This window comes from Kogia breviceps, chromosome 17, assembly GCF_026419965.1.
Source record: "Kogia breviceps isolate mKogBre1 chromosome 17, mKogBre1 haplotype 1, whole genome shotgun sequence".
In the NCBI taxonomy this organism is placed as follows: Eukaryota; Metazoa; Chordata; class Mammalia; order Artiodactyla; family Physeteridae; genus Kogia; species Kogia breviceps.
This window is the reverse complement of record NC_081326.1, coordinates 41,640,123-41,659,258: the sequence shown is the minus strand read 5'-3', so window position 1 is coordinate 41,659,258 and position 19,136 is coordinate 41,640,123. Positions and strand designations below refer to the sequence as shown.

Below are 19,136 nucleotides of genomic sequence, written 5' to 3'. Positions count from 1 at the left end.
CCAAAAATAAATAAATCATAAATAAATAATTTTTTTTTTTTAAAAAAGACTTAGGAAAATCAGCAGGTGACAAACACCCCCCACAAAGTGTGCTTGGAAAAATGTTGGCAGGTGATGAAATTTGTCTAGGACAATACCTGAGTTTATGTTACCCATCAAAACCGGTTTATTGGGCTTCCCTGGTGGCGCAGTGGTTGAGAATCCGCCTGCCGATGCAGGAGACACGGGTTCGTGCCCTGGTCCGGGAAGATCCCACATGCCGCGGAGCAACTAAGCCCGTGAGCCATGGCCGCTAGGCCTGCGCGTCCGGAGCCTGTGCTCCGCAACGGGAGAGGCCACAACAGTGAGAGGCCCGCATACCGAAAAAAAAAAAAAAAAAAAAAAAAAAAAAAAAAAAAAAGCCGGTTTATTATCCACTACTTTACACTTATCGAAGAAGCTATGTAATTTATATGCATGGTTTAAACAATAATAAAATGAACACCTACGTACCAAATCCAGCCCAAGAAAAGAACATCACCAATACTCTGGGAGCACTGCATAAGCCATTAGCCCCACTTCTGCCAAAGGTAACTACGGTCCTAAATTTTATATGAACTGTTCTTGCTTATCTTTATAGTTTTGCCATTTAGAAGTTATGCATTCAAATAAGAAGTGAAGATCATTTAGTTTTGCCTGATTTTAAATTTTATATTAATAAAATACAGAATATATTTGACTTGTTTTCACTCAATATTATGGTTTAAAATAATTTTAAACATCTAATACCAAGCAGATACAAAAGAATGTTGACCACCCACGTTCCTACCACACAGTTTGAGAAAAAGAACATTCTTACTGCTATATAAGACCAGATATGATGCTCCAATCCGGATGTCCCCTTCCCTCCCATCTCAGAGGAAACCTGAATTTTGCATTTATCATTTCTTCTTTCTTCTGTAATCATATGTTTGAATCATTAAAATATGTTAAGTCTCTGAGCTGAAACAAAAATGAAATCATATTTGCATTGTTATTTGTTTTTAAAGGAATGTCTTTGACATGTCACCATTGAGTATGATGCTCCTTATTGGTTTACTTTCAATAAATTTATTTATTTTTGGCTGTGTTGGGTCTTTGTTGCTGTGCGCGGCCTTTCTCTAGTTGCGGGGAGCGAGGCCTACTCTTCGTTGTGGTGCGCAGGCTTCCCATTGCGGTGACTTCTCTTGTTGCAGAGCACGGGCTCTAGGCGCGCAGGCTTCAGTAGTTGTGGCGCACGGGCTTAGTTGCTCCGCGGCATGTGAGATCCTCCCGGAACAAGGCTCGAACCCGTGTTCCCTGCATTGGCAGGTGGATGCTTAACCACTGTGTCACCAGGGAAGCCCCACTATTGTTTTTTATATATCCCTTTTATTAGATCAAGAAAATTTCCTTCTAGCCCTACTTTGCTAAAAGCCCTTCCTCCCTTCCTTTCTATCCTTCCTTCCTTCCAGAAATACTTAATAAGCCAGATATTGTCATGAGTGCCGTGATTTCCACAGTAAACAGCCTAAAATTCTTGCCCTCGGGGAATTTAAACAAAGAAAGCAAGTAAATTATATACTAGGGAAATATATATCATAGGGACAGAAAGTAGATTAGCGCTTACCAGGGCTTGGGAGTGGCAAGCTATGGGGAGCTATTGCTTAATGGGTTACAGTTTCTGTTGGAAGAGATGGAAGAGTTTTGGAAATAATTGGGATGGTTGCACAGCATTGTGAATGTATTTAGTGCCACCGAATAGTACACTTAAAAAAACAGTTAAAGGGCTTCCCTGGTGGCGCAGTGGTTGAGAATCCGCCTGCCGATGCAGGGGACACGGGTTCGTGCCCCGGTCCGGGAAGATCCCACATGCCGCGGAGCGGCTGGGCCCGTGAGCCATGGCCGCTGAGCCTGCGCATCCGGAGCCTGCGCATCCGGAGCCTGTGCCCCACAACGGGAGAGGCCGCAACAGTGAGAGGCCCGCGTACCACAAAAAAAAAAAGAAAAAAAAAAAAACAGTTAAAATGGTAAATTTTGTTATCTATATTTTACCACAATTTTTTAAAGTAAGAAAGAAAAACCAGACAAAAAATTATGTTAGATTGTTAAGAGCTATAGGGAAAAGCAGAGCAAGGGGAGTTGGAGAGTATAGGGGATTGCAGGTTTAATAGGGTCAGTGAGAAGGTGACATTGGAGTTGAAAATGGTTGCTGAAATTTGTTGAATTTTTCCTGTTATCTATGAGGTCGTGATATGATTTTTTTCATTCAATTTGCTAATATGGTAAAATACAACTATAGTAATGAATTTTTTATAACGTAGAACCAACCTTTCATTCCTAGATAAATTCAACTTGGTCAACATATATATTATAATGTGTGTTTTATACACTCAAATTCAGAATGATGTATTTTTTTTGTTTAGGATCTTTACATTTATGTTCATCTGTGAGACTGGTTTTTTTCTTTTATAAAAGAGTTTATGGTTGTAAATATCTGTCATTGAATGTTTGATGGCATTTACCTATAAAACTGTTGGGGCTTGGTATTTTCTTTGGGAAAAAATTTTAAGTTACTGATTCAATTTGTTTCATGGTAACAGGAACATTCAGATTTTCTAGTCTTTACTTCAGTTTGGGGTCATTTACATTGTTGTAGAATTTGCACACTTCATCTAAATGTCACCTTTTTAATCTCTTGCATGTGTATTCAAGTGCCTTCATTTCATCTAATATAGTTTATTTGTGCTTCTATTGTTTTTTAATCAGTCTTGCCCAGAAGTTTATCAGTTTTATTAATCTATTTACAGAACCATTTTTTGGCTCTTTTGATTCTTTCTATTACCTTTCTTTTCTTTAGCATTAATTTCTGCTCTTATATTTAAATTTTCTTCAGCTCATTTATGACACTTCTTTCTACTTTTAATATTAAGACTCTTATTTGGATGTGACAGAAACCCAACTCAATGAGTATAAGTGGAAAAAAAGAGGAGTTCATAGGCTCATGTAGCAGAGAAATCCAGAGTACAGCTGGTTTTAAGCATGTGTGTTCCAGAAACCTCCTGGCTCCATCTGTCTCTTAGGGGAAGATGCTGCAGGGCCACCAAGGTAGAGACCACCAAGGTACTAATCCAGCAGAAAGACATCATTTCCTGATATCTCTGGCAGGAGAGTCTCAGAGAAGCTTCTGATTGGTCCAGCCCAGGATAGGGACGCATTCCTAAACCAGTCACTACAGTCAGGAAATCAGATACTACTATGGCCAGTCAGGGTCTAAGGGGCATAGTTACAGATAGGTCATGACTTCAAATTCTAACCCTACAATGAGAAAGCTGGAAATAAAGTGCTGGTATCCAAGCTGGTTTGTTAGTGGCTGGGTTGGGATTTTGAGTCTTCTACATAGAGAATCATGATTTTGTTAAACGTGAAAAGGAACACATTGCACGTTAACCTTTGAAACATAAAGAAATAGCAATCCCTTTGAAGTGTGTTATCATTAAATAAGTGATCATAAAATGTCTAAATAGTCACCCATATTTCCCTGCTGTTGTCATACTCCTTACCTTTGAGGGAGTGGGTAATTTAAAACATGCTTTTCTTTCTGAAGAACATAATGAGCCAAAAGTAATGTTTCTATAACAAAAATTCACATAAATACAGAGAAAAGCTTTCAAACACTTTATTTCTAATAACATTCAATCAAAATTGTAAATATTGAACCAGCAGTACAAAATAATTTTATAAAAATTTTGGCCATATTTTCCCTATAGCCAATTATATTCAGTTCTGAGAAAATTATCATGATTATATAAGAATAAAGAGCATGTGTCATCAACAAGCATTTAGAGTGCAAAATTTGTACTAGGCCCTATAGGGCACTTTTCCTGCTCTCTAAAGAGCTTACAATCTTTTCACTAACATTTGGTCAACAAGTAGAAAGCATTAACAATAACTTCAAATAAAATTTTTAGTTTCAGTGATTTTTCCTAAGCTATCAAAAAATTAGTTATCATAAATTGTGGTCAGCTAAGTGCTAATATACTTGGGCATAGTTGCTCTATAACACTAATCAATATTTACTAATATAGCAAGGATTATTGGAACATTCTCTGTAACCTGCTATCTCCAATAGATTCCAGTGAGGAAAATCCAGAAGTGCTATGCTCAGTGGTTCAACAGACATAAAGTTCTATTAATAGTTGTGCTTTGGCTAACTTGCTATTGCAACACTAAAAAAGTAATAATCCCTCAGATGCATCAACATGATTTTTGACTGATTGTATTATGTGTAATGTTAGATTTCCTCTTTTTAAAGTTTATATTTTCTGAAGTTTCTACCATGAACATGTATTCATTTTTTACTAAGAAAAAATTATTATTTTAATAGTAAAGGAGTTCTTCCTTGCAACTATTACCTAAATAATCACTGTGTCATATATACAAGTACTTAGAAGCAGTGTTTTTACCAACAAAACAAAACACTTTTTAACAAAGCTCTGATATCCAGAAAACTTGAAGCAAATCCATACTGATCCACTAAATAAGCACTAGCTGAAATAAACTTTTCACTTGTTTTCACAGTGCACTGCTATGAGTTCACCTTTGGGCCTTGTGTCTTCCCTGTGAGGTCCTAGGGCTGAAGCTCCCTCCCAGCCCGAAGCCCCTCTACAACAGTACAGCTGCTGTGGAGAGCCTCTTCTCTTTATCACTGAATATATTTGTTTTAAGTATTTGGAATCAGGGTCACATAAATTGATTCAGTATAATATGCATTACTTTTTTCATAAATTTATATGATAGCATGACTTATGTTTTGCTACAGTTACTTTTATTTTGTTAAGAAAAATTCGAGAACTACCTATACTTTACAAGGAAAAAAAAATGAGGCAGATTTCAAACCAAAATTATTGTCCCTAACTGGTGTCTCAGAACTCTTTTTGTGGAAACTGGTGAGGCTTGCAGATCTCTGTCCCAGTAGTGGATAGAGTTATATGTTTATTCACGTCAGTTACACATTATTAAACAGAAAGGGTAATTTAGATTAACATAATACAGACTCTGGCCCCTCTTCGACCTTCAAAAGTTATTAAAGCCTGGCTGATGTCTGGAGACTTCTTTCATGAGGCGCAGAAGTAAAGATATGGTTGTTAGCTTGCAATATCTCAACTATTGCCCAATACGTTTGCTGGGTGGTATTTCTGAAGTAAAGCTGAAGGTCTCCAGTTTGACTCCATATGGGTTAACACTGACGCGGAATTCCTTAACTTTTGCTGAAAGTAACAAGAACTGAAAAGAGAAATTCCACGCCTGTCAACAGTTCTCTGAGATTACACTGATTCTGCAGTTAAAATCTTGAGATTACAATCAATCTCACTCCTTAACTTTATAAGCTCTGGGGACAAGAGGAGCTGACAAAGTTTTAGATTAAATGATACCTAGTGAGCAAATGCTTTCAACGTTTCAGACACAGCCATGCCTTGCTATTAGAGGATCATTCTCCTTTCACCCAACAGGTGCACTGGGCTACATGAATGGCTTTATGATGTTTACATTGCTGACTTTGTGAAACAATTCAGAATTGGGTCACCAGATTAGCTTTATAAAAATGAGATGCTTGTAATGTTAGATGCTCTAAGAAGCTATTGTATTTACCAAAAGAGCACAGATTATTTGACTATGACCACCTAACGCTCTTTGATTACTTCAATGTGGAAAAGAAACATTTTCCTTGAAAAGCCATTCTTAACTCAAGGCCAAGTGTGGAATAAAGCATTTGTTAAGAATGATGATGCGGGGGCTTCCCTGGTGGCGCAGTGGTTGAGAGTCCACCTGCCGATGCAGGGGACACGGGTTCATGCCCCGGTCTGGGAAGACCTCACATGCCGCGGAGCGGCTGGGCCCGTGAGCCATGGCCGCTGAGCCTGCGTGTCTGGAGCCTGTGCTCGGCAATGGGAGAGGCCCCAACAGTGAGAGGCCCGCGTACCACGGGAAAAAAAAAAAAAAAAAAAAAAGAATGATGATGGGGAATTCTCTGGTGGTCCAGTGGTTAGGACTCTGTGCTTTCACTGCTGAGGGCCGGGGTTCGATCCCTAGTCAGGGAACTAAGATCCCACAAGCCGTGCCGCATGGCCAAAAAAATTTTTTTTTAAAATAATGACATGGGTGTTTTGGCTGCTCAAAGGCTATTAGCTATGCTAGGACTCTTACTGCAAAGTTTAAATGGAAAAAGCAATAAGGTCACATGTTGGCCACACACTCCTATCCTGTGGGTCCACCAGGAGTGATGCAGAAAGCTCAGCTTCTCTGTACACCAGTGCCAAATCAAATCTTGGAGGCAGACTTCTGGGTGAAGTAGAAAAGGACAGCTTTATTACTTTGCCAGGCAAAGGGGGACACAGCAGGCTCCTGCCTCAAAAAACTGTGTGTCCTCACTTGGAGAAGACAGTGAGAAGTTTTATAGTAATTGTTCAAAGACGGCGTGATCAGCTCATGGACACTGTTCCGATGGGTTGGTGGTGAGGTAGGAGTCGGCATCATCAACCTTAAGGTCTAACTGGTCTGGGGTCAACATGCTTGTGGGCAGCATACTGTCATTAATAGTTAACTTCTCCCACCTGGAGGGGGTTTCAGTATCTGCGAAATAGCTCAAAGGTATTGTTGTGTGCATCCATTGATGGGGAAACAAAGCCTTGCCCCAAGGCTGCTCTTGACTGTTTCACCCCAGTCGAGTCTCGAATCCCCTCCCTTCCCTAATTAACAACTGCTTGAATCTGCCCATTGGAACTCAGGGAAGGTCATGGAGGCTGAATGAAGGCTGTTCCCTGTAATCAAAGAAATGGGGGACACAGAAAGGCTTTGCGCCCAGGGCCCTGTTTGACATCAGGAGATGGTACAGAGCACATCTGGCCAAGAGTTTTGGAGTCTGGATTGGGAGTTTCCTTGATTTGCACCTGGCACCCTCTGTCAGTAAACGCCAACATTCACTCCCTAATGGGGATACCAGCTGGTGAATCGTTTGTTCACCATTTCCTTCCCAGCTAGATAACAGAGAATTCTGCAGTCATCTTAATAGATCACAAAACTGGGTTACAAAGTGGTTGTACGGCCACTGGAATTAGAAAATCCAGTGGAAAATCCAGCCCTGATGGTAGTTTTTCTATTAATTCATTATAAATAGCTCACGCCTTATCCAACTTGTGCATTTTGAATCTGGAAGCCAAATTGATAAACTCCTCTCAGAGTCTGGGGACTTAGAATGCACTTTGCTATGCTAAGTCTATATACCAGTTTTAGGCAAAAGAAAACAATTCTAGCAGAGCAAAGGATGGATTCGTGGTTTTACGTGCACTTTTTCACAATGTAAGGACAAAATAGTGATTCGTGGGTATTTTTCTTAATTAATTAATTAATTTATGGCTGCGTTGGGTCTTGTTGCTGAGTGGGAGTTTTCTCTAGTTGCGGCCAGCAGGGGTTACTCGTCGTTGCAGTGTGCAGGCTTCTCACTGTGGTGGCTTCTCTTGTTGTGGGGCATGGACTCTAGGCGCGCAGGCTTCAGCAGTTGTGGCACGCGGGCTTCAGTAGTCGTGGTGCATGGGCTTAGCTGCTCCGCGGCATGTGGGATCTTCCTAAACCAGGGCTCGAACCCGTGTCCCCTGCATGGGCAGGCAGATTCTTAACAACTACGCCACGAGGGAAGCCCATCATTTATGTTTTAAAATGTGGATGTGTGAGCATACACTTCTGTTTTAGCATATCCACATAGCCTGGCTTATACATTACCCTTTTAAAAATTTTATTTATTTATTTATTTGGCTGTTCTGGGTCTTAGTTGCAGCATGAGGGCTCTTTTAGCTGAGGTATACAGGCTCTTAGTTGTGGCAGGTGGACTCTTAGTTGCGGCATGCATGTGGGATCTACTTCCCTGACCAGGGATCGAACCCAGGCCCCCTGCATTGGGAGTGTGCAGTCTTAACCACTGGACCACCAGGGAAGTCCCTACATTACCTTCTTATGGAAGTAAACACAAGAAGCTTTATCATCTTTTCATAGAGGGACTAAAGGATATGGGAGGAACAACTTTACTTCCCATTTTGTACCTTTCTTTATTATTTGAGTTTTACTACAGGCACTTATTACTTTAATTTTGTTTAAAAAAAATAAATTAGCAGATTATTTAGATGAAACGTTTGAATTTTGGAATATTCAAATATTATGGAACATTTCAATTTTCTTTATAGGTTTTGAACTACAAAGTTATTAATATTATCTAAAAGAATAATTTCTAAAAATGTCTTAGTAACCACAGTAAAGGCCAAAGACAAAAGTGTAGAAAGTATCAGAAATTTATATTTCTGAGATTTCCAAATTTTTCTGAGAATAAATGATTTTAGTTATTATGGAAAATAATGGTATTCATAAGTAATTTGAAAACTTTTACATTACAACTATATAATAATGTTTTTGAGAAAGACTTCTTTCAAGAGTGAGATCTGAATAGGGATCTCTTTAACATATGTTAGAGATTTTTTTAAAATCCACACAATGGAGAATGGACCTTTATGCCTATTAAGTAAATGAATCCTACTATTTCAGTACTTGATACAAAGTACAATCACTTTTTAAGGTGATCATATTTTACACTAAGCTCTGACATTTTCTATTTACTAGATATCTATATAAAAATACCTTTGGGTCAGGAAAAACACCTTTGGATTACAAAATGTAGCTTGAAAGATGCAATATCAGTTCTGAGTTATGTAACTTTCTGACCCCAAATTATTACTATTTTTGGAACTATACCAGATATATAGTCTTACTAAGCTTGAGCAGCTTTGGAATGAAAACGTTATTGTCACACAAATTCATATTTCGAATTCAATATATAAAGAATTCTATATTCTTTTTTAATGAATTAAGTGTAAATGGGAACACTTGGTATTTATTATTCATTTATTGATTTGACAAATACTTATCAAGCACCTATCATGTCCCATTAAAAGAGCTAAGTGCATGAATTCAAAGACACATAAAACAATCCTTGTTCTCAATAAAATCACAACCCAGCTTCTTTACTTTGCAGGAAGGATGAAGTCATCTACTCAGGTAACTCCTCTTGTTGGCTACCTCAACTCTTTAAACTCAGAAACATAAACTAACATTAAAATCAGACTAAGGATGATAATTCTTCCCTCTATCCTATATTCTTAAAATTAATTACATCATCTTAATAGTCAGTTTAATATAGAAGCTAAAGTAAAATAGTCTAGTTAATTCATCTGAGCAGTTATCTTTAAACTACATATTTACAAATAAGATAAAGATACAAAATGTTTCCAGAATATAATTCTATCCTGATATTCATAAACACAAGGCACTCATTGGTGGGCAAGATTGCTATCATTATTATTATTCACATATCATCATTTACCAAAATCCCTTGGCAATTTTGGAGGAATACTTGAAAAGTGACTTTCTGTGGTGTATCATTTTAACACGAATGAAATATTATAAATGGTTTTTAAATCTTGATTTTTCAGCTCTTTTCCACATCTAAAGCCTAATATTAAATCAGAGTAATCTTAAAAAAAACAAAAAATAGGGCCCAAGGAATAGACTCCACATAGGCAACAAGTCTGTTTTAATTCTTGCTGTTTGTTGCCTCTAAAATATATTTAAAAGTCAGTTAATTTAAAATACCTTTAATGTCAGTCAAAAGGATAACACCAATTGAAATACCTCACATAAGTATAAAATCACTAGATGATTCAAAATGGCACATAAAACATGTCTAACCTTTCATTGTGAAAACGCCTAATCTTATAACAGCGCCAGAGTCTGCGTTCCTTTAAGAAGAATTTTGTTACCATATTTAATACACCATGATCAATAAGGATGTATGGTAGTAGCTAGACTTAAGGTGAGAAGGTAATTAGATGACATACTTTCCCAGGTTCCCACCAGCTCTAAATTCTGTGATAGGAAAGAAATACTAGGTATAGTTTGCCCAGTTATTGTTGATCATTCTTACTCCATCCTAATTCCAACTGTATGACTTTATTATCATGAGCTCCCTAAAATCTGCTAACTCCTTTCTCCAGCCACCTATACTTAAAGGTTTATACTTTCTTTTAGGGTCTCATTTTCTACTCCATAGACCCATTGCCACAGTGAAGAAAACACCCTCACACTCTTACACGAACATATACCCTAGTTGGTATTGGCTCTGGCTATTGTAGTTTTCTTTTTCTGTTTTTTTTTTTTTGTAGTTTTGAATTGTAAGTAGCTAGAAAAACTGTTCACAGCTTAGCAGTTTTATGGAACAATGTAATCAATAACATGATAACCACACTCCTTGTATAAAACATGTAGATGTTGAAAGATAAGATCTGTAACCACAAATTTCACTGCCGCTTTCTGTCTTCTCTGTTATAATACGCTGTGTCCGTTCACCCTTCCATCACCATACCTATCTACGTGGCTGCTGAAAGACCCACAGCTTCTCCTGTTTCTTCCTCTTTTGTTTCAGCCCCTTCACTTACTTTCTCATTCTCCATCTCTGTTTCAACCTTTTCTCCTGTTTCACCTGGAAAAGTAATCAAAGGTGATATTAAGAGATGCTTGTTTAGCATTAGCAACAAAGTGCCCCGCAGCTGGTTTCCAAGGGGGGCAGCTCTTGCTCTTTAGGTCTAGACAGTAAGTTTCTCTGATGGTGTCAAGAAAGGCAATTGCCCTGGGTCTCTCAGATCCTTGGAGTGGCCCATGTCACTTACCATTTCCGAGTCTTGGCATTTTCTTATATAAAATCAGGTTGCAGAATTACCCAAGACAGACAGTAGAACATATTACAAATAGAAAGTTCCATTTATATTTAATTCAAAATGTGTTCTGTGGGTGCCCAGAAAGCGTCTTGTTTGGTCATTCTGGTGTTTAAAGAAAACAATCATTGAACTTTTAAAGAGTTTAAACATTTAAAAGCCTGGCCATTGCACATACAAATTTTTCCCTAAGAAGTCACTTTGGGCAACACTGGTCCCCGTGCCTTGAGTGGAGCCCAGAAGCAGCTGCCTCTTTTTTTTTTTTTTTTTTGCGGTACGCGGGCCTCTCACTGTTGCGGCCTCTCCCGTTGCAGAGCACAGGCTCCGGTCGCGCAGGCTCAGCGGCCATGGCTCACGGGCCCAGCCGCTCCGCGGCATGTGGGATCTTCCCGGACCGGGGCACGAACCCGTGTCCCCTGCATCGGCAGGCGGACTCTCAACCACTGCGCCACCAGGGAAGCCCCAACAGCTGCCTCTTTTGATAGGATTGTGCTCCTGTTCACCAAGGTGCCCGGGGCTTCCCACAGCATTACATGTGCCCCTCACTTCACCCACTGTCATTATCCTAGGCCCTAAAGACTTGAGTTTGCCAACCCTGATCTAACAAATACATACCTTTACTTGCTTCTCCCTTGTTATTCCCAGAGCACTTTTATATACCCTCACTAAAGCACTTACCCCAGTAGACTGTAGTATTTTGTTTAAATTCTGCCTTCTCCCCGCTAGACTGTGAGCCCCCCGAGAACAGGGACTATCCCTTATTCCTGCAGCTAGCAGATGATTAGACACTCAAAAACTGCTGCATTAACTAATGAGAGAATTAAAAAACGGATGAATGTTTCACTTAACTATACTGTAGGGTGAAGCCAAAATTTACCAAAATGTAAATCCTGCCCTAGAAGAATTTTTTTATCATAACTCCAATAAAGAACAGTATAGATACCATTTGTTTTATACTGGTAAAGTACATTTAAAAAAACACCATTTGCTAAGACGTAGTACATTTCTCTAGTCTTCTAATAAAGATAAAAAGACTATAGGAGGACAGGAGCAGGCTGACGGTAATTTTCTAAGGATAAGAGTGCAAAGATGAAAATGACACTCTAAGAGGCATTACTTGTGTGTTCTTTCATTAAAAAGTCAGTTCCTCCACTGACCATCCTTAATTTGTATCCTCATGCCATACATGGGGCCTGATGAAGAGTGAACTTGGAAAAATTCAGAAATTTAACATTCCTTCAATATTCCATTTTATTCAACAATGAAGCTCTAGGTTACAAATCTGGACACAGACTGTGCCTTTGAAAATTTGTGCCAGAAAGTCAAATGCCTGTTTTTCAAGTATGGAAGCCTTTTTGGTTTGGGTCAAATGAACTTCAACCACTGAAACAGAGACTAGAGGGACTGTGTCAGCCACCCCTGTCCCCCAGAGATGATCTTTTATGAAGCACACCTAAACAACCTGAGTCTGTGACAGCACGACTTTTACCTTCAACGTGTTGGTCCTCTTCGTTAGCATGAATATTCCTGACCGTTTCCACATTTGCCCCTGTCTCTAGAATTCCTGCTGCATGTTCCATGTTTCCAACTATTCTTTCAGGTTGGATCTGCTCCATGTTTCCTGGACCTTCAGTAGTTTTATGGAGCGAATCACCCTTGACAGCTGTTTCCATAAGCTGACTTCTGTCTGATACTTCTGGTGTTCCATTCTCTCTGCGGATCATCTCTAGAAGTTGGCACTGCTCATCTCCCAATGTCTCTTGAAGTTGCTGCTTTTCAGCTGTTTCCACAAGCTGACTTCCTTCCAATATTTCTGGAGATTCCATCTCCTTGGGAACTGTTTCTGGGAGTTGGGACTGTTCATCCCTTCCCATAGCTTCTTGAGATTGTGGCTCTCTAGCTGCCTCCAGAGGTGGAATTTTCTCAGCTGTTCCTAGAGGTGTCATCTCTCCGGCAGCTTGTGGATTCTCAGTACCTTCCACTGCTCCAGGGGAGTCCCTCTCTCCCTCTGTCCCCCAAGGTTGACTCTTGGCTTCTGCTCCTAAAGGTTCGGTCTCAGCGTTTCCTTTAAAAGGCTGAGCCTCTGTCACTGCTTCCACGTCCTTCTTCTTTTCTCCTGCTCCTGGAGTATCATCTTTGCCATCTGGCTGAGGTGACCCAGACTCCTTTAGTCCCTTGAGAGGCTGAGTTTCCTCTGTGGATCCTGGTGGGTCTGCAGCATCCTTTGCCAGGGGCTGTTCATGGAGGGATTTAACACCATTAGCTGTAGACACGGCTGAAATCTTGAGCTTTTCTAGTCGAGGAAGGCTTTCCTTTTGTACCTTGCCATATAAAGTAGATTCTCTTCCCAGTGTACGTGGTTTTGGTTGGACAAAGCAGGACTCACTTTCTTCTGTGGTTGAAAAATACATATTTGAAGTTACTTTTTATCATTCATTTGAAAAGAAACAATACAAATTATTATCTAGTTTCTATCCTGAGAAAGTGTATTGCTATCAAGAAGTAGATTTAACAGTTCAAGACAGTCCTGGGTACAGTACAGTTGAGTACAGAGAGGCCATACCATGACCCTAACATGCCCTAAGTCAAATCTCTTTAGTGTTTTCAGCTCAAATACCTAGTCTTAAGCATGAAAGTCCCCCAAAATCACAGGGTTTTTTTTCCTGTTTGCTCCTTGTCATGACTCCTGTCCCATATTCATATATATATATATATATATATATATATATATATATATATATATATTTTTTTTTTTTTTTTTTTTTTTTTTTTTTTTTTTGCGGTACACGGGCCTCTCACTGTTGTGGCCTCTCCCATTGAAGAGCACAGGCTCCAGACGCACAGGCTCAGTGGCCATGGCTCAGGGGCCCCGCCGCTCCGCGGCATGCGGGATCTTCCCGGACCGGGGCACGAACCCGTGTCCCCTGCATCGGCAGGCGGGCTCTCAACCACTGCACCACCAGGGAAGCCCCCATATTCTAATTTAGTACCCTTTGTTTCCTCATGCTCTTTCCTCTGTCCCACCCTTTCTCCTCCTTAGGCTTAGTAGATTTATAGCCCAAGAAGTGGTCCTTGGGCTGCTAGAGAGGTCTTACCTTCCCCCTAAAGCAGAATGGCCTCAGTGAAAGGAAAGGGTCCCATGACAGAGAAGCCCCACTAGGTCAAAACTAAGATGTCTGGGAGGGAAAGTGGCAGGCACAGTCCAGCCTGAGTTTCATTTCATTTGGGGGTCCTGGTTAGAAGAGAAACCAGGAGAGAGTTGGGAAACATGCATTTTAATTCTGGCTCTTCCCCCAACTGTGTGACCTTGGGAACTTAGCTCCCAATCATCATATCTATAAAATGGCAGTGAATCTGTCTCTCCTACCTACGTCAGAGTTGCAAGAGGCATCATATCACATTAAACAATGAATGCATAAGTGCCCTCTGGACAGTTTAAGAAAGCAACGTGGCAACATGTTTATACTTTTTGACCCAGTGATCCTACTTCTGGAAATTTACCCTAAAAGCATAAACTTCAGGGAAACGCTCTGTGGGAAAGTATATCATCCCAGTATTCTTTATAACAGCAAAATCTGGAAAACAACTTAAAAGTCTAATAATTTGGGGGAAAGATGAATAATCCATTGGGTGGAATATTATTGTGCCATGAAAAAGATGATTATGAAGACCATATGCTAAAATAATAAAATAATTATTATATAATAAGTTAAAAAATCAGCACTCCCAGTTGGGTTAATCAAATAAAATAATGGATATAAAGTGTATATTAGCACAAGGTCTGCTGTGCAATTATGAGCTCAATAATCAATTTTATTTACAGTATGATTATAGCAATCTTGATCATTGGAAAGGAGAAAGACAGGAAAAGCAAACAGAGGGGGAGATACTGGAAGAAAATAAACCAGCATGTTAAAATGGGCCTCTAGGTGATATATTTCCTCTTCTACCTTTTTTTCCCCAAAGATAATTTTTCATCTTTTCTTGTTCTTTTTTTCCCTAAGTTACCCCTGACCCCAGATATATATGCATATAGTTTAAAGAGTTACCTGCTTATTTAATGTAAGTTAAGATATACAACTAAGACTCAGGTCTCCTCTCTCTTTTCCCCTTCTCTAGGGTCAAATTTAGCTGTCTGGGAGGGATACTTTTTTTCCCTATATCTCTAAGTGAATTGCTACTTCATTATTTTTTAGTTTGGGCATTTCAACTAACTCCCACTATGGAAAATAAAGACTTAGCTCCCTTTTTCTGCACCTCCAACATCCTTCACCCTCTCCCATTACACATTCACATTTCCTTTCAATTCAGTAATTGCATATTAGTAATGATTTAAAATAGTAATCATGAGACTTCCCAGGTGGTCCAGTGGTTAAAAATCTGCCTTCCAATGCAGGGGACGCGGGTTGGTTCCCTGCTCAGGGGACTAAGATCCCACATTCCGTGGGGCAACAGCCTGTGCACTCTGGAGGCTGCGCGCTGCAATGGAATATCCCGCATGCCGCAGCAAAGATCTCACGTGCCGCAACTAAGACCCGATGCAGCCAAATACATGAATAAATAAATATTTTTTTAACAAAAATAAAATACAATAGTAATCATGTTGTAATTGGGGTTATATCGATATTCAGTTATATGTACACATAATGAATATGTCTGCTATGAAGAACTGAGCCATGTAGTAAACTATTACTTGTGTAAACATTTTTTTGTTGTTTTTCCCCCCGAGTTAGTAACTGTCATGGATCTTCACGTCCTTAGTTTATGTATTCTCATTACTTCATTCACTGCCAATTGTTTCTCTTTTTAATACATTTATTCACATCAAATAGTCTCCCACCCTACCTCTGCGACTGTGTTTGAATCCCCCAGTGGAAAGGAATTAGAGCCCGAAGCTGGAGAAGCAGAGTTCAGAGAGGATTCTGTGAGACACAGGACACAGGCTGTGGGCCTGGGGTCCAGAGCTGGGAGGAGGGCTAGCCTTCGCCTCTCCCTCCAGCCTCATTATGCACGAAGCCTTCACATTAATAGCACGGAAGGCAGCTTAACAGAAGCAATTTCTCAGGTCTATAAAGAAATTCATTATGACAAGATAATTCATTTAGATACCACACAAAGGATGTTTAGGTGATGGCTGCCTTAGGGAATTGACAAGGAAATGTATTATTATGCTGATCACAGATGTCTGCCAAATTATATTTTCCGGTAAAATAGATATTACAGTGATCAGTACTGTCAGTTAAATGAGACGAATGATTTTCATCCAGCTGTGCCAGCTGTGGGTGCATTCTATTGGCATCATTCTTCTAGAGCAGAAAGCTTGAAGGAAAAAATGTGTTGACATACCCAAATCATAGCCACTCAATTTTATATTTTGAAAAATATATTATTATGCTGTCAGGCTAAGTCAAGTTTTCTTCCCCTAAAACCAAAAGCTTTGTGAAAATTTATTTATACACAAATGGTGTCTTAAGTTTCCAAAGGATCTATAAATTTTTGCCATAACTAGAACATTTATGCCCATGATCACAGTATCGATTTTCATTCTTATATACTTTTTCTAATCTTACTGGCATACGTGAAGTAGGGAAAAGTCCTCAACATATAATATTCTTGTACTGCAACCTGAAAATTGTCAAACAAGCTGGGAAATATCACAAGAGAAGTCACTGTCTCTAACATCTTTCTGAGGTAGCCCCAAAAGCTAAAACATCTTTAAAACGATGACCAGAAATTAGAGAAAATGCGAAAAGTGTAGTGACACACTCATTTTGTAGTTCATGTTGATTAACTGCACTCTGAATTTTGAAATAAATGTACTTTGGAGTTAATAGCTCCTCACTAATCACTCAGTAGTTCTTTTTCCTGTGTGATAGAAGAGAGTAATCCGCTCTAAAAGGGAGGACAGAGATCTTGGGATCTTGAAAATGACACCTCCGATGCACTGGGTTTGAATCCTCATTCTTCCACTTACTAGCCTTGTTAAGCCTCTTTGCGCCTCAGTTTCATCACCTGTAGAGTGGGAAGAGGAGCAGTCGAGCTGTTGTGAGGATTACACGAGTTAATACCTGGAAAACACCAGCACAGCGACTGGCACCCCCTGAACGCCAAGCAAGCTAGCCACGGAAAGCGTTACACTTCACCTGCCAGCCCTAGCAAGGAAGAGACCGTGGTGGACACACAGAAGGGGAAGGTAATTTCCATTCATCCTAATACTGGTACCTTTCTCTGAGCCTATTCAGAAAAAAAGAAAGATCAGAGTCAATAAATGAAAAGGGTTGGAAAACAAATGGTTGTTTCAAACCCTGTCTCGGAGAACACAATACTAAAGACTCCAGGGACCACAAAACTTCCTTTCTTATGCTTCGGAATGTTTTTAATCCCCAGCTGCTGAGGGAAGTAAAATTTGGGGATCCATCTGGGCTCCTTCCTCATCAGCTGGAGCAGGGCATTCGAGACTGTTCTGATGTTCGGCGTGACTCCTCCTCCCATCGTTTACTTAACTGTGCAATCCAGACAAGTTACGAAACTCTCTGGACCTCAGTTTCCTTATCTATCAACTGGGGATATTATCTTTGCCTTTCAGGCTTGTTAGGATCATTGATAATTCTGAGGTGATATGTGTGTAATTACTCAACATGGTATGAGACACGAGGAGGTACTCAGTAAACAGGGACGCAGCAAACGGCTCTGCAGGTTTCTCACTGCATGGGGTGTGTGCCGCTGAAGGGGCAAGGGAGAGATGAACTCCAGCCTGTGTGCAACAGCAAGGTTGCATGCGTCAGGGGTGGGAAGGGCAGCTTTTTCTAATTTCATAAAGGTCCTCTGTGGTTTAGCAGTAGCCCTGTCAGTAAATTATAGCTAATTTAGCAACAGAAAGAATGAACTGCAACATTAAAGAGCTTGGATAAACAGTCCCCTAAACACTGTAAAGTTGTCACCGTTGACCTATAAAATTCTGTTGTTACTAATGGTAAGTTTTAAATCATGATTGTTGATAGAGAGTGAAGTAGCATTCATGTCAGCCATGATTTCACCGGACTTGACTGGCATTAATAAAGGCCACTGTTAGCTTTTATATAAACAAATATGTTTCATTCTGTTTGTTGGCTTTGATTTCATTTACTCATCAAGCATTGATCAAGTGCCTACTATATGCCCACTCTGGGCTAAGCACAAGGGTTACAGCAGTTAACAAGGAAGATCTGGTCCTCGCCATCCTAGACTTTACTGTCTGCAAGGAAATTCAAATAATAGCTACTTCCCTTATCAAGCACAGCTTGGTACCTACGCACGACCTCTTACCCAAGCGTCTCCACACTCTGTCCACGTGGTTTTGTGAATCCCCAGGATAACTCCTTGAGGTGGAAGGAGGTTCTATACCATTTCTTCTAGCACTCTAACTTGAAAAGCAGTGAGGTATTTTGTTCAAAAACAGGAGACATTTTATGCCTAATCTGTATTATTATGTAATAAATATTGTGGACAGATGCATTGTTTCCACACCCAAAGTTGTTTAAGGATGTGACTGTTTTCTGAACCCTACATTTTATCAAATCATACACTGTTCTGGGCCTAATCCTTTGGTGCTCATTATCTCTCTTGATTCTGTTGTAAGTTGATCCCTGCACAAATTTGTTGTGACAGCTGAACTAACAGAACCCTTGTTGCAAGCACCGTTGTGATAGGCACACAAAGAAATTAAATACTAGGCAACATTACAGAAGGGATTAGAACCAGAACTAACATACCTGAAATTCACATTATGCTGGAAGCTCTTCTACTCAGTTCATTACCCTAATCAAAAATGAAAAGTTTCTACCCAGCAAGGAGAAAAACTTGAGGTCAATATTTCCTAATCCATGGCTAGGGCATATCAGCCATCCCAAAGACCTCACTGAATTGTCTGCTGAATTTTCTAGAGAATCAATGAGAAAGGGCATCCTGGTGTTTTCCCTTGCTGCCACCATTTCTAAGTTCTGGTAGCTTTTGAGCTTTGGGAACCAGGGATGCAGCATGCGTCTGCTCCAAGGGAAGAGTCCACTCATCTTCTTCTCATTTTCTTTCTCTGCTTTCTCCTCAATTCCATTCCATCATTTATCCATCCATACAACAAATATTTCTGGAGCTAACAGTGGTGCTATTCTAGCTGTTTTTGCCCTTTTCCCTCATCAAAGTTTGTAAAGATACTGTCCTTATGTGCCTTGGGGATTAACATTGTGCAATGGCACAAATGTTAATCTCCAAGGGTGTGTTCTATCAGTCAATAGATGTTAAAAAGGCACTCATTTTGAAGAGAGGTGAACTTACGCAATATCCCATGTA

The 19,136-nt window shown here is 39.8% G+C and overlaps 2 protein-coding genes across 3 annotated transcripts in view; one reads left to right on the top strand and one right to left on the bottom strand.

Moving 5' to 3' along the window:
• Positions 1 to 19,136, top strand: part of RIDA (reactive intermediate imine deaminase A homolog) — a 40,539-nt gene that overhangs the window by 11,247 nt on the left and 10,156 nt on the right. The window contains exon 6 of one of the 2 annotated variants that reach the window (XM_067018052.1): positions 4,579 to 4,765. The exons of the other annotated variant lie outside the window; for it this stretch is intronic. Coding sequence (XP_066874153.1) covers positions 4,579 to 4,623 — 45 coding nt within the window. The 3' untranslated portion in view covers positions 4,624 to 4,765. Of the gene's footprint in view, positions 1 to 4,578; positions 4,766 to 19,136 lie in introns of those variants that run through there. 2 annotated transcript variants of the gene reach the window in all.
• Positions 9,682 to 19,136, bottom strand: part of ERICH5 (glutamate rich 5) — a 21,032-nt gene continuing 11,577 nt past the window's right edge. Inside the window, exons 2-3 of the mRNA XM_059042483.2 lie at positions 12,301 to 13,203; positions 9,682 to 10,579 (exon numbers count right to left, since the gene is read on the bottom strand). Of these exons, the coding sequence (XP_058898466.1) occupies positions 10,467 to 10,579; positions 12,301 to 13,203 (1,016 nt within the window). The 3' untranslated portion in view covers positions 9,682 to 10,466. The remainder of the gene's footprint in view (positions 10,580 to 12,300; positions 13,204 to 19,136) is intronic.